General features: G+C 42.5%; 3 protein-coding genes across 5 annotated transcripts; 2 read left to right on the forward strand and 1 right to left on the reverse strand.

Annotated features, from left to right (window-relative positions):
- The first annotated feature begins 405 nt into the window (after nt 1-405).
- Nucleotides 406-6,850, forward strand: LOC120795513 (probable histone deacetylase 1-B). 2 transcript variants are annotated; one of them, XM_040137459.1, is made up of 14 exons: nt 406-607; nt 1,353-1,465; nt 1,559-1,676; nt 1,780-1,854; nt 1,973-2,111; nt 2,252-2,393; nt 2,483-2,575; nt 2,673-2,781; nt 2,923-3,063; nt 3,636-3,744; nt 3,997-4,127; nt 4,233-4,385; nt 4,592-4,643; nt 4,735-6,850. In XM_040137459.1, the coding sequence occupies exons 1-14, from the start codon at nt 556-558 to the stop codon at nt 4,760-4,762; spliced, it is 1,455 nt and encodes a 484-aa protein (XP_039993393.1). In that variant the 5' UTR covers nt 406-555; the 3' UTR covers nt 4,763-6,850. The 2 variants fall into 2 exon arrangements, with proteins under 2 accessions (XP_039993393.1, XP_039993392.1); XM_040137458.1 differs by having other exon boundaries at nt 407-607; nt 4,233-4,403.
- On the reverse strand, nt 6,069-10,523 carry tmem54a (transmembrane protein 54a). 2 transcript variants are annotated; one of them, XM_040137460.1, is made up of 7 exons: nt 10,512-10,523; nt 9,890-10,140; nt 8,441-8,637; nt 8,150-8,209; nt 7,706-7,900; nt 7,442-7,579; nt 6,069-6,215 (listed from the first exon to the last, which is right to left on the reverse strand). In XM_040137460.1, exons 2-7 carry the CDS (start codon nt 9,900-9,902, stop codon nt 6,084-6,086), a joined length of 735 nt encoding a protein of 244 aa, XP_039993394.1. In that variant the 5' UTR covers nt 9,903-10,140; nt 10,512-10,523; the 3' UTR covers nt 6,069-6,083. The 2 variants fall into 2 exon arrangements, with proteins under 2 accessions (XP_039993394.1, XP_039993397.1); XM_040137463.1 differs by lacking the exon at nt 8,150-8,209.
- A 225-nt stretch (nt 10,524-10,748) lies between these two features.
- On the forward strand, nt 10,749-13,502 carry zpcx (zona pellucida protein C). The gene is made up of 9 exons (XM_040136411.1): nt 10,749-11,222; nt 11,304-11,416; nt 11,486-11,565; nt 11,647-11,818; nt 11,900-12,005; nt 12,094-12,179; nt 12,255-12,340; nt 12,434-13,328; nt 13,422-13,502. Exons 1-9 carry the CDS (start codon nt 10,803-10,805, stop codon nt 13,441-13,443), a joined length of 1,980 nt encoding a protein of 659 aa, XP_039992345.1. The 5' UTR covers nt 10,749-10,802; the 3' UTR covers nt 13,444-13,502.
- The last annotated feature ends 341 nt before the right edge of the window (nt 13,503-13,843 follow it).

The following is a 13,843-nucleotide window of genomic DNA, read 5'->3' on the forward strand; positions in this document are numbered from 1 at the left end:
AACCAAGCAGTATATAAAGTAGGAAAAATTATCGCAGCTACATTATTCACATGCTGCTTAAACATTATGCATTAGTTACTATAATCTAAAAATATCATATATAATAACATAATTCTACAGGAACCATTCAGCTGCATAATGACAATTTTAACTTCTTGATGTAGATTTTGATGATAAAACTTATTTACTTGTGTGTTATCTGATTCATACAATTGGAATGGAGGACCCTTACTTGTAATGGAGTTTTAACACTGTGGTATTGCTACATTTAGGGGGTCTAAAGGGGTCTTGTTGTTCTATCACTGCTCGGCGGGTAGTAAAACTGATACATTGTGACAGTGATGGATCTCGATAACGTGAACACACGTGAACATGAACACACGATGTCCCCGGAGCACAGGTGAGGACCACAGACCAGTTAGGAAAGAGTCTGTCGCCTCCTGCCGAGAGCGGATAGCATTACATCCACTTGGCTGGACGCGATACAAACTGTCCGCCTCTTGTCGCTGTTGTCTCCCGTGGTGTGAGCAGTGAAAGCCAGCCAGAAAGACTAAAATGGCGCTCACTTCTCAAGGAACAAAGAAAAAAGTTTGCTACTACTATGATGGTGAGTACTCGTGTGCCTGTACTTTTGACAGCCGACGCACTCATCCATGAAATCCGTCACTTTGCGCCACAAAAGCTCGCAGTTTATTTCACCTCTTGCTAACCGGGCACGCTCGCTAAGCTAGCTAGCTTTCGTCTCAGGCTCTCATCGGTCTGATACAGTGCCACTGAGCCTACACGCAGTATTAACGCACTACGAATATTTGTTCAGTTCCCCTAAATGCGCTGGCTGCCTTTTTGATGTGCTAGTTTAGGCGTTTATCTACCAGACCCACGCTTTTTAACTAGACGTTAACGTAACTAGCTAGCGAGCTAACAATGGGGATGTGAGGACTTCATTGTCGCCACAATTAACGTCAACACTAAGCTAACACATAAAGGCTCATGTTGCTACCTTCAAATGCCGGGTAGTTCAGCGGAAAACAATGTTTTGGTCGTTAATCTCATTGTGTACGTTGATAAAGAGCTACCCTGTAAGTGTATCTGGGTAGTTCGTAGAGTTTCATAGAAGCGATTGGATTTCAGTACTTCGGCTGGGAAAGCGAGAGGACCGGTTGCAGCATCGCTACCAGACACGCATTATAGTACTGTTTGAATTCCTTCATTTACCTTTTCAGTCCATGGGCATCTTTTGCCCAGACACATATTGTGAAAGATGGATTCCTGTTTATTTCATGTTTGCATTTGCTCGAAGTCAAATAAACCAATAATTCAACATGGTGTGTTTTATTTTTTTCTCATTTTAGGTGATGTTGGAAATTATTACTATGGTCAGGGGCATCCCATGAAGCCCCACCGAATCCGCATGACACACAACCTGTTGCTCAACTATGGCCTCTACAGAAAGATGGAGATATATGTATGTTAGATTACAGAAAGTGTTTGCTCAGTCAAATCACTGGACTTGCTACTGCAGGGTGTCTTGGGAGCTCATTTGTCCTCTGTCTTTCAGCGTCCACACAAAGCCAGCGGAGAGGAGATGACCAAGTATCACAGTGACGATTACATCAAATTCCTGCGTTCAATCCGACCAGACAACATGTCAGAGTACAGCAAGCAAATGCAGAGATGTAAGTTTGCTACCGAGGTCCCCTGTGTAGATAAAGTTCATCAAACGGTGCAACTTGACATAAGCAGCAATACTGTGCTTAACCTTGTGCTGTTACTTTGCAGTTAATGTGGGGGAGGACTGTCCAGTGTTTGATGGTTTATTTGAGTTCTGCCAGCTCTCAGCAGGGGGCTCCGTTGGTAAGTTGTTTCTCTTTAAATACTGCTTGGAAAAACATGCAGTGTGGGACAGTAATCATGCTTATAATTTGTTAAGTATAAGCAAGCTGTTGATTCTTGCCTCCTCACTGTGGTCCAGCCGGTGCCGTGAAGTTGAACAAACAGCAGACGGACATTGCCATCAACTGGGCTGGGGGCCTGCATCACGCCAAGAAGTCTGAGGCCTCTGGGTTTTGTTATGTCAACGACATTGTACTGGCTATTCTGGAACTGCTGAAGTAAGAACAAAAGCCCTACTGCAGCTCATCAAGTACAGGGTTGTTTTGCATGAGTAGATGGTACTCCACATGGTTGGTCAATTGAAAAACCTTGTGGCTCAAATGTAGCAGAACATTAAGGATCTTCACCCTCTTTCCAGATACCACCAGAGAGTCCTGTACATAGATATTGACATCCATCATGGGGACGGTGTGGAGGAGGCCTTCTACACCACAGACCGTGTTATGACCGTTTCCTTTCACAAGTATGGAGAGTACTTCCCTGGCACAGGCGATCTGAGGGTAAGCCTAGACTTTTCTTTATTTGTAGATAAAAGCCTAATTGGCATAGTTATAATACAGTGAGTGGACATTTATCTTGTTCTCTGCAGGACATCGGTGCTGGGAAGGGTAAATATTATGCTGTGAATTATCCACTGAGGGATGGGATTGATGATGAGTCATATGAAGCCATATTCAAACCCGTGAGTAAATAATGATTTGTTTACTGTCATATTTCGATAGTTGATATCTCCCTTGAAGGTCAGACACATTTGAAAGTGGATGTTGCTGTTTGTGTAGATCATGGCCAAGGTGATGGAGATGTACCAGCCCAGCGCAGTGGTTCTGCAGTGTGGAGCTGACTCTTTGTCAGGAGACAGGCTCGGCTGCTTTAACCTCACCATTAAAGGTAAGTGAACTGAAACATTTCTCTCCTCGTGATGTTACTATACTAGCAGAGGTCTCTAACGGTCCTGGGTAAAGTGTAATTGAGAAACAAAAGCGTTTTCTCACAATTTCTTCTTATTTTTTTTCTGTGATCTGTGCTCAGGCCATGCCAAGTGTGTGGAATACATGAAGAGCTTCAACCTGCCACTGTTGATGCTGGGCGGAGGAGGCTACACCATCCGTAATGTGGCACGCTGCTGGACATACGAAACTGCTGTAGCCCTTGATTCCTCCATCCCTAATGGTGAGTCTTGCACTGAATATAGGTAGTCTGGTTTTCATTTGAAATCATATTCTTCTGTGGTGGTAATTAAAAGCGTGGTCTTATTGTAATATGTACAACACATAAATGTCGTACATCAGAAATAATAAAGGTAAAACAAATGATTTTTTCAGTTGACAGACATTGACAATTTTGATAATCGGCTGAAGAAAGACATACAGTATGCTGGTTACACCCTCTTACATGTGATGAGTTGCTTGCTTTTGTTTGATGGTATGCTTGAATACATTTTTGATTTTCTGATTATCCCACAACATAACACAACAGCAGCTATTTTAAGACATCTCATTGGGCTGTGATTTCTAACGTCATGGCATTTCTCGTGTGATATTTTATGAACAATAGTAATGTAAACAGTAATAAAAATAAACATTACTTGAAGCCCTATTAAATTGCTTCAGTAGACTCTTCAGGTGTTCTTGTCACAAAAAAGGAGCCTGACATGAAATATTTCTAACAGCCTCTTAAGAACAATAACATTATTTCAATAAAAGATTTGTGTTGATCTTTAAGAATTCCTCTCAACTCTGCAGAGCTCCCATACAATGACTACTTTGAGTACTTTGGGCCAGACTTCAAGCTGCACATCAGCCCCTCCAACATGACCAACCAGAATACCAACGACTACCTGGAGAAGATCAAGTGAGTCCATGAAAGTGCCATTCAGATCTTTTTTCCTGTGAATGTGTTACAAAACGTCAAGCTGCATGGTGCATATTGCACAGCATCATCTGCTTAAGAGTTCACCAGTTTCAGCAGCAGTATCAATAGCTTTCATGTTTATTGTTTTCTCTACCTATTATTACCCACATAATAGGTAGAGGTTTAAGTATCAGATTATTTGTGATTTTGTTTGTGTTGGTCAGTATGTTCAACCTGTTTGCTGTCCTCCAGGCAGCGTCTGTTTGAGAACTTGCGTATGCTGCCTCATGCCCCGGGAGTTCAGATGCAGGCCATCCCTGAGGATGCTGTACAGGAGGACAGTGGAGACGAAGAGGAAGAGGACCCCAACAAACGCATCTCTAGTAATAACCTTTTGGAGTCATCATTTCCTTCATCATCGTGCAGTCCAAACTCCAAAACAGTACTGTCATGTTTTGATTTATCCCTGTCCCTCTGGTAATGTGCAGTTCGTGCTCATGACAAGCGGATAGCATGTGAGGAGGAGTTCTCTGACTCAGAGGATGAAGGTGAAGGAGGCCGTAGAAACGCAGCGAGCTTCAAGAAAGCCAAGCGAGCCAAAACTGAAGGAGAGAAAGAGGGGGAAGAAAAGGAGAAGAAAGGTGAGGAGGAAACAAAAGGTATCTATTTTTTTTTTTTTTTCATTCACATCTCATCCCACTCTTATTATTTTTGATTGGTTTTAAACAAAGAGTTCTTATTAGCATTTATGAACTCACATTTGTTTTGATATAATATTGTGGTGGCTGTTTTTTTTTTTTTTTTTTTTTTGTTTTGTTTTTTTTCTCCCTTCCTTTTTCTTTTGTAGAAGTAAAAGAAGAGGAGAAGGTGCCAGAGGAGGAGAAAATGGACACATCAAAGTGAGAAAACACCACACACGGGTACTGACCACGCTTTCCAGCAAGTGGCTGGTTGGGAGTTTTAATCATTTCCTTACTCTGGGTCCTTTAGGCCAAAAGAGGAATCCAAGACACCTTGAGGTCCTCAGCATCCAGTGATGCCAGTGCAGCTGATCAGAACGGATCAAACAAGATTTTTTTGGATCAGTCATCTTTCCAGCTGCTGCTGTGGAAATCAATGGATTATTCCTTTGGGGGAGTAGAATCTCTCATTACAAAGTGGGATGCGGAGCTAAACATTTTTCTAGGACAACTTTTCAACTTTGCTGTTTATGGACTAAAGTCAAACTGAGTGTTTTTGAATATTGTTTTTTTTTTTAATGCTTTCTCATTTTTTCTCCTGAATCTTTTTTACGCGAACATACTTGCTTTTCCCTTGTGAAGCAACTCTGTAAAAATTGCTCAGTACATGTATGCTTTTATATATCTGATTGATTTAATTTATTTAAATCATAGATATTTTGGCTACTCTGTTTTATGTCGTTCAGTCCCACTTTAGTCCTGTACCTTTTTGAGTATGTAGTAGAAGCATGTTTGTAAAACAGACCCTTTTCTGTAATACATTTGTGTAACTGGTCTTGCCTTCAAAGGTCACTAAGAATGATTAAGAGGGTTGCTTAAACCTGTATACCTCTTACATGTCACAAAGTAAGTTAATTACATTCTTATATCTTTAGGTTTTGATAGGACATGACCTTTACTGACATTTTCTTTGTTAAATTTCTGTCACTCACAATATTGAAAATGTTTGGGTCTGGTATTGGGCTTAGATTCCACTGAAATTTGACTTGAATGTCCAATATACTAAATAGTACTCAGTGTAAAATGGGAGGCGAGGCAAATGCCAGAATCAGTTCATTTGTTGTATATATTTATATCCTGAAACCATGAGGAAAAAGTGTTCCACAAGAGAGACTGCAAATGTCATTTAAATCTGACAGACCCGGGTGCGTGTTGACCACATTTTAAACACCAATAAAAAACGGCCATAGAAAGTTCTCTAAATTTGTTTCATAAAGTTGAGTTTTTTCAAAATAAGAAGTTATAAAATGTTACATCTGGTTTGATGGAATGTTTGGTGACTAAATTTAAAAAAAAAAAATTTTGAAGTCAAGATACGGATGAAAGATCTCTGTATTGTCAAGACAATATCAATACAAACAAAATCTGACCACTCCAAACCAAAAATACAGTATTTTATCAGATTAAAAAAAAACCCTCTTTTTGATACAGAGGGACATAAAACGTCATTGCTTTTGCTGGTTTAAGTCCCACAAATGTCTTCTTCAGACATTCAATTTGTAACGGGACACATGTGACACAGCAATTTCAGAGATGATGTTGCGTTTTCTTCCAGTTGAGCCCAGCAGTTTGCAACCTAGCTCATTAGGTTTAGCTGGTTCAGAGCCATTCACTCTGCTGCGCTGTTGCGTCGCCGTCCAGCAGTTCATCCTGCTCCGCGGGTTCAGCTTCAGCGTCGATCTCTGGACCTTGTACTGGCGTTGGGGTTTCAGTGCGTCTTTGGATACGCACCTGAAACAGTACAGGACATTTTTAAAATTTTTGTTTTTGAAAATCAGTCACTAGGCACAACTTTTTTTTCTTGTTTTTCTGTTTGTTTTCTCCCCCCCTACAGTTACATCAGTACTCTGTGTAACCTTTCCATATCTTGAGGCTTTTGCATGTAAAAACCTGTCTAAACTCATCTGGCTAATGATATACAGGTGCTGATTTTATTAAATTATACCCCGATAGTTTTAAGATAGAGAAGAAATGTAAGCAACTCTCAAAACACAGACTAACTTTTTGAATAAGTGATGTGCTGCAATAAAGACCCGACACATAAACAACACATACAAAGTGCTTACAGTACTGTTTAAATTATATTCTAAAATATATTATGTTAACATGTTTTGGGTTGAATGGCTGTTCTTAAAAAGATCAGGATGGGCTGGGCAACAGTTGGTCCCATTCATACATGTCAGTCCAGATAATTTTATGTTTCCCAGAATGCCATTTAATGTAAATTGAATTTGTATGTTAAATAACCATTTTCATTTTATTGCAATATTGGCAATTAATAACATGAGCACATGTGGAATTTTACCTGCATTTTTGAGGACCAGGGTTGATAAATGCAATGATGGTGAATAAACTGAGCCACTGTTCATCGTGTGCTTTTTCAGTTTTCTACTTTAATTTCACTTTCAAGATCAAACCATGTGATCATGCACTGAGACGGCATGAGATAAGGGGAGCAGTAAACCCACTGGCCTGGTCCGGTTTGCCTTGTCAGCAGGTCGGAACCCCTGCCTTGCATTTGTCTGTATTAAATTCATTGTTAAATTGCCATTTCTGGATATAATAAAGCCAGGGCAGTTCACTGTTAAAATTTGTGCTAATGTTTTTTTTATTGATGCTATGTTACTACTAAGCCTTGGATTGGAATGATAATTGTTACCTAATAATTATTTTTTCAGTGCAGTGTTATAGTCTTTTTAAGACGTTGCTATCTTGCTATATTGCTTTCTTGTAAAAATACACACCCTATATTGAGTGAGTGGAGGTTAACCTTGCACATTTTGCTTAAAGCTAATGTCTGACTGAAATTTTTTTTCTATATTGCGACTCTGGCAACATAACATAGCAATCTATGCTTTCGCACACTACCAAGCACACACACGCTGCCTGCGACAAATACTGCGGGTCTGGCTAATCCTGACGCTGTCGACTGAGTCCGTGATCTGACAGTGGCTTACCCTCTTAGCCTGAATCGGCCTCCTCCTGCGCGGACAGAGGTAGAGGAATGTAGTGCAGGCAGCGAAGCAGCGGAAGGAGAACACCATTTCCACCACCGACGTCAAGATGAGAGGCACCCACAGAATGATTGTGGTCCCCTGGTCAGCATAAAAAAATACCACCGCACATAACTCTGATCAATAAACTTTTTTTTGCAGCAGCTGCAGCAGCAATTCAAGTCAATGTCAAAACTGCCAATGGGTAAATATTTGCGTTCAACTTACATAGATGCGGGTGGGGTCAAAAGGGCATTCGTATGTGATGCTGGAAGAGCTGACAACATTATCAGAATACTTGCAGTGCGTTAGTAGGCCCTTGCCTTTATCAATAATGGCCTTGACCATAGAAACTGACAAGCCCAAGGTGGAGGCAACTGCCAAGAGACCAGCCAGGAAGCCGAAGACCAACAGGACCCACTGCTGCAAAGACAACATGATACAAGATCTTGTTTAGTGTTTAGGGAAAAATAAAACACTTGGTCTAACACATTCAACATTTGAATGAATTCTCTATTTTTATCTGTTTATATAGTTCTGCCATTTCTCTGCACACAATGCACTCAGTCAAGAACAAAGCGCAAGTTCTAACAGGAGCCAGAAAATGACAGATGTGAGTGCTGAATGGAGGAGGGAGAAGCTGTTGTCAACAGGAGGGGAACAGATATTTACCAGAATCCTGTTTTTCTTGTTTTTGGAAAGGACAATGGCTGCTATTCCACCAATGATTCCCTAAGAGACACAAGATTTTAAATGTTTTGTCAAAAAGACAGCTCATTCATCACAGATAGATGATGCAATATTACTAGTCAAAATGGCTCTATTTAAGGATTAAAGGTTGACACGCACATTTTTACAGGTATAGGCTGCTTTTTGATCAGGTCAAAACCTATCCCAAACCACTACCCACTGATGCCTTTAATAGCTATATTCGGTTCTTTATGCGTGTGGCCTACCACTTACCACCAAGCCTGCCACAATGGCAATGACATTAGAGATGGCGTAGACCATGGTCCGGGCCTGAGAGTGCACGTTGATGTGCCTGAGCACAGCGCCGTGCACCAGTGCTCCAAGAAGAAAGTTGACATGGCCCACCAGCACCAGCCCCAGGCCCATCTTCATCAGGGCTTTGTTGTCCTTGAGGCTGGCACAGCATACTCCTAGAGGAGGCAGGAATATGTTATTTTGACCTCAGAATCTTAATTTAGCTTTGAGGGTCACGCCCCGCTGTCAAAATCTAAGTGATAACCAACTAATTCATCATTACGTTGTCCGTACAACAGTCAGGGTAAAGCATGTGACTCCGATCCCATATCAGAGTACATAAATACCGGCTGTGTGTATCAGTACGTGTTTCTGAGAGGAATCAACGCAGTAAACCATGTGAAATTACAGTAAGCACATATGATTTTTTTTAAATGTGATCTGAAATATATAACAAGCAGTAACAGCACTACACTGGCAACTTGTGTGGGAGCTGGCTTTGCTGCAGCGCTGTGGTTTCAGCAACGCAGACAGGAAGCAGGCCTGCGGTGAGGACACCATGGTGACACTTGAGAATGACGCAGTTGCAATTATCCCCGACCCCTGCCGAGAGGGCTGAAGATCTCAACCACTGAGTGCGGCAAAGTGCTGCAGCCACGGTGAAATTTCAGAGATGGGGTCTGAGGGGGACTGCGCTGCACTAGTTTTCTTCCCTCCTCTGAGGAAAAGGTGAAGCACCCACCCCTTGAAGCCTCTCCTGAACCCAACAGGACAAAGCTGCGGGGGGGGGTTGTTCCAGCATTCACCACCCACGTTCACCTGGCCTGAGGGGTCCCGTAGAGACAGACACTGGCTCCTGGCCTGTCTCATTCCTACAGGTGGGGGCTGTGGGAAAACGTGCTGTGTTTTGGCCATAATATTGTTTGTCTAATGTTTGCTGCCATTTGACTGAACGTTACCACATCCTGTCACTGTAGAGTACAGACTCGAACAAAAACCCCATGATATAATATTCACATTATGGACATATTCATGTAGTGAACGTACAAACATCAAAACACCTCTTACATTCCAATGTGATACTGTATTTTCTGATAGTTACAAGGGTCAGAATGTCTCTTTCATTCCGCTTGGTGATGTTTCATTCTTTTGACTTTATTTAGGGTGATAATAATGATAGGACGTAGAGTATGGGACCCACACACACACACACACACACACACACACACACACACACACACACACACACACACACACAAAAAAAAAAAGACAGAGTTCCGTGATTCAAACGCCGAAAATGTACGTTAGCTACGTCTCGTCTCCTCTCAGTCCCGTTTCCGCCCGCGCGGACCACGCCTAAAGACCCAGGCACCCAACATACCCATGCAGCCTGTCGTCTCAATGAAACAAAACCTTGAGTCAACTCACCCAAATGTACCATGGCGGACTTTCTGCCCTCTTAGCTCATATCAGTGTACGAGTTGTGCCTCAGTCATTTCCGGCAGCGTTTGCTCTCCCCGCAGTCCGTGGGCCCTCGTCTTCCTCCTCTGCCGCTCACCTGCAGGCAGACGGGCAGGCGCGACCTACCACCCACCTGTGCGGATGCTCCGCCCCCATACCTCTACCTGGGCGAACGATCCGTCCGCCAAGAAAAGAAGCAGCTCTGTTCCCACCGGCTGCTGCCATGATCATCCACAATTGTAACAAGAAAACGACACGTGAGAAAGAAAGACACAAAGGGGTCACCGAAGCGGATTCCCAATCAAACGGGAGCCGCATGATTCCACATGTTTACAGTGGTTTTATCTTCCCACTGAGTATTTGTTTACTTTTTTTTTTTTCCACTGCCGCGCTCTGGAAAACTACCATGAACCTGCCTTCGATTACCTTTTTGTCTTATTTGTTTTCCAAGTGTAAAAATGAGTATGCAAGTAGCTCTTGTGTTACATGTCCATAGAGGTCGCCACCCAACAATCCATCCCGCTGTAGAAGATGCTAAATATTTGAAATATATGCAGTCAGGAATGACATGAAGAAAATTCGCAATTACCTTAGTATTTTTATTTTTTAAAATTGTACATGCCTCTTGTGCAAGAGCATTTATTTATATATATATATATATATATATATATATATATATATATATATATAAAAAAAGCACCACAGACTACACTGGTGTGTAGGAGGGAAGATTTCAGATTACCATCTGAAAGCAGCCTTATTTCATGTCAGCCTCATCAGCTAGATTTCCAACACCTGTCCCCTCTGCCCCTGCACCTTATTAATGTCAGCCCTGTGGCCAACGCGCTGTTGGAGTGGTTGGCCCACTTTGAGGTTTGCAATGGGGATAATAGAGCTAGGGCTGTGCATTTTTGTTGGACAGTTTGTCGCTGTTCAGTCAGTGATAAAAGCGCAGGATGGTGCATTTGCCCAGAATTCTCCAAGCTTTTTTGAAAACCTCATGCGTTTTCCATTTGAAAGAAACTTTGATTTCACGCCATATGACACCATCTTCAGCTCCTGGCGAACCCGGACCCCCGACTTTCACATGCTTGCTGAGTTACCTCCCGTCATGAAAGTTCCCAGAATACAGGTGTTTTGTGACGAATCTCAGCTAACTGTGCTGGTTGACAAGAGATCTGATGGTGTCATGCTGACTGTGGAGGAGATGCAGTTGGGTGATGGCTGCTATAGCAACAGAGAGCAACCAAACCAATTTGTCTTCACTTACAGTGTTAATGAGTGTGGAACTTCACATGTGGTGAGTTGACCGCATTCTTTTCTAGTTACTTTATTTCCACACTTTTTGGAAAGGATATTCTGAAACCACTCTGTCTTGCAGATACAGAATGGCTTGAAGATGTTCACTAACTCTCTCCACTTGAATGTCAAAAAACCTCTCGCCAACTGGTGGCAAACTCCTTCCACAGTGCACATCTCCTGCATCCCAAACAGGTGAGCTACCAAAACATCTGTTAGTGGTTTAAAAATAACCATACTAAAAGTGAGTGCATGTCTTTTAAGGTCTTATGATCATCCCGGCTTCTTTGACTCACCGACGCCCCCTGAGAATGCGAAGGGCTTTAACATCAGACTAATGAATCGTGAGTAATGAGTCAAAAAGATGCTGCTCAGCTGACACGTTCATTTGCAGACACAAATGTTTGCTGTCTCATTTCCAGCAGCATCCTGGACCAGCTCCGCAGAGTCAAATGTCTATAAAAGAGGCCAAATTGTCAACCTCCAGGTTTCTGCCGAAACCAGGCCTGATCAGCAGCTGTCCATCCAGTCCTGCTTTGTCTCTGCATCCCCTGAGCTTCAGACTAAACCCCGGCATGCAGTCATAATGAATAAAGGGTAGGCAGCCACGCAGGTATTCATCTCTCCACTGTTATGTCTGAATTTCTAATCACCTGGGATACCGTTTCTCTGTGCCAGGTGCACATCCCCATCGGGTTCTCCTCATCCTGTCACACAGTTTGTGGCCTCCAGCAGAGGGGATGTGGTTAATTTTGTTCTGAACACGTCTTATCTAATTTCAGAGGTGAGTGTTTTATAAAATGGTCTCACTGACAGGTCTCTGGTTTCTCCTGTTTAGCTGTATGACCTTCTGAACTCTTTTTCCCTTGAAGCTGTACATCCACTGTAGTGTGCTCATCTCTGACCAGGGTGTCACCTCTGGCTCCAAATCCTGCAACTACAATGTAATCCAGTCAAGGTACAGTACCGGAATACACATAAAACTGTATATTTTGAGTGTCATTACTTACTGATATTCATTTTTCCATTTCAGATGGGAAGACCTGAGTGGAGATGTTGAGGTGTGTCAGTGCTGTAGCTCAAAGTGTAAAGGCCAATCAGTCAGACACCTTCCTGAAGGTCAGTGCTGTGGATCTTTTTTTTCTAAAATATAAGTGCAATAATAAATGGACTTGAGGGTATTTCTGATCCATGGCTCACATGTCATTTCAGATGCCAAGGCTATAGTTGGCACTGGTCCCTTAGTCATTGTGGACAAAGACATTGAGATGAGCTCTGACGTCTCTGAGCCACAGGAAACCACCCCCGCCCCTATTACTGACTCCATGTTGTCTGATGCTGCAGTGATGGACCCAATCATTTCTGGTACTTCTGTATCAAGAAGCAAGTTCTCCTCTCCACCACAGGGTGTAGTGGTTGTGAGTCAGGACCCAGTTGCCAGACTGACCCTCTGGCTACCTGGAGAGGCGCAGGATACTGAACAGAGCAACAGTATCGGTTCTGAGTCTGAAGACAGTTTGACAGTTCAGTTAAAGGCTGGCGACATGGTGTCAAATGGCCTTCCTGTGCCACAACCTTCACCCACAGATCAGGAGTCTCATCTGAATCCACCCACAAACAAGATCCAAGGTCAAAATTTTAATGAATTAAAAAGCGATGCTTCTCTGGATCTAAATTTTCTTACATTGGTTCCTCTAAAACCTATCAAAGCAGCTATTGCAGAGGAATCTCCAAGACAAAAGTGGTTTGAAAGATCTGGAATGTTTGGCAGAGACGTTCTCAAAGTAAACATCCCCCCGCCAGCTGAGATGTATGCAAATGACCTACACCAGATTGCTTTTAACCAAATGGTAGATGAGCTGTTTCAAATGCAGGCAGATGGTGCTGTGATGCCCCAAGAAGAAACAAATGATGTCCAACCACTAATTCGTTCAAAACTCCAGTTTGCCAAAGGCGTGGATGGGTCGCAGACCCTGAGTTATGAGGAAGAGGTGGCGAAGCAACAAGAGGGAAAAGGTGTGAGCCGAAGATGTGGAATGGACTGGGTTAAAAGAAACCAGGAGCCCAGGCAGAAGGGACTGCGCTCAACTTTCCTGGATTTGTTGCGGTATCTTAATTTTTTATTTTTATTTTTTTTTTTGTGTAATGTCAGTATGTTATATGCCTGTGCATGGGATTAATTTTTTTTTCTCATTCTCAGGAGGATGGACAAAGCAGAATAACTGCATCTTCAGAATATTTTATAATGGTACTTGAACTGAATAAATTTATTGAGCAATAATCCAGCCTTTTCTTTCTTTTCTTTTTTTTTTTTTTTAAAAGACCCCGGTCTGTTCAATGTCATTCCCAAATTTTTGATTAAAGACGCAAAGCAAGTTTTTTTTCACTCACATCTGTAAACGAGCCTTGAAAACCTAAGGAAACCCTGTCCATAGTACGGTTTCAGTGAAGCCTCTTGTAGCTCTTCCCACCCAGATGTCGCTGTGGGGAGCTGGGCTCTGTAGTTGGGACAGCACAGTGTGCGCTCTCCCTTTTACACCGCATGCTCGGTGTTTTTTCTATCCCAAGTTTGACCCTGGCCACTATTTCCTCCGCACTGCCACTCTCTATAAAGTGCCCATG

The sequence above is a fragment of the Xiphias gladius genome, chromosome 10 (genome assembly GCF_016859285.1).
Source record: "Xiphias gladius isolate SHS-SW01 ecotype Sanya breed wild chromosome 10, ASM1685928v1, whole genome shotgun sequence".
In the NCBI taxonomy this organism is placed as follows: domain Eukaryota; kingdom Metazoa; phylum Chordata; class Actinopteri; order Istiophoriformes; family Xiphiidae; genus Xiphias; species Xiphias gladius.